This window comes from Trypanosoma equiperdum (genome assembly GCF_001457755.1).
Source record: "Trypanosoma equiperdum strain OVI genome assembly, contig: ctg_1082, whole genome shotgun sequence".
Lineage (NCBI taxonomy): Eukaryota > Euglenozoa > Kinetoplastea > Trypanosomatida > Trypanosomatidae > Trypanosoma > Trypanosoma equiperdum.
Window position 1 is genome coordinate 8,609 of NW_027123041.1, and position 592 is coordinate 9,200.

The following is a 592-nucleotide window of genomic DNA, read 5'->3' on the forward strand; positions in this document are numbered from 1 at the left end:
CGCGCTGCCGAACACGCAGGCGTCACCTTCGACGTTGCTTTGTCTCCGTGCTCGGCCCGAGCTGCCGTTAAGACATTGACAAGCGTTACAACAAAAGCGTGCAAAAATTTTCGGGATGTCATTGTTTACCGCTGGTTATCTTTGCCTAGACACAAAGAAGCCTTTTGCCGGCCGCACGTGGATGCGGTTGCCGTTGCAGCGATGGTGTTTGAGCAAAACGGTAAATAGACACCCGTCTTTAATAAGTCTGTAGCCCTTTGTGTTTCGTGCTGGTTCCTGATTTGTTAAGTTGGTGCGTTTCTCAATATTGACCTTTATTTAAATCCTTTGGCTCCTTTCATTCATTACGTCAAAACCTTTCATGTTAAACTCTTTACTTTGATTGACATATCCTGCTATTGGTAAAACTTGCAAGTGCTTCACCGCCACTTTGAATTCCCCCTCGTCGGCTTCAGTGCCAATAGCCTTGCACCGCTATCAGATTAAGCATCAGCTCCGCAACAATCTCTTCCTTTGTACCAAAATATTTTCTAATAAAATATTGAGCACCATCGGGTCCTTTTCATTAATAAGTTTCTTCCGTCCTGTGCTT

General features: G+C 44.8%; 1 pseudogene across 1 annotated transcript in view; it reads right to left on the reverse strand.

Annotated features, from left to right (window-relative positions):
* TEOVI_000855600:pseudogene overlaps positions 1 to 122 on the reverse strand; it is a 1,289-nt pseudogene extending 1,167 nt beyond the window's left edge. The window contains exon 1 of the mRNA in view: positions 1 to 122. This exon is cut by the window's left edge and continues 988 nt beyond it. Coding sequence covers positions 1 to 122 — 122 coding nt within the window.
* Positions 123 to 592: the final 470 nt, after the last annotated feature.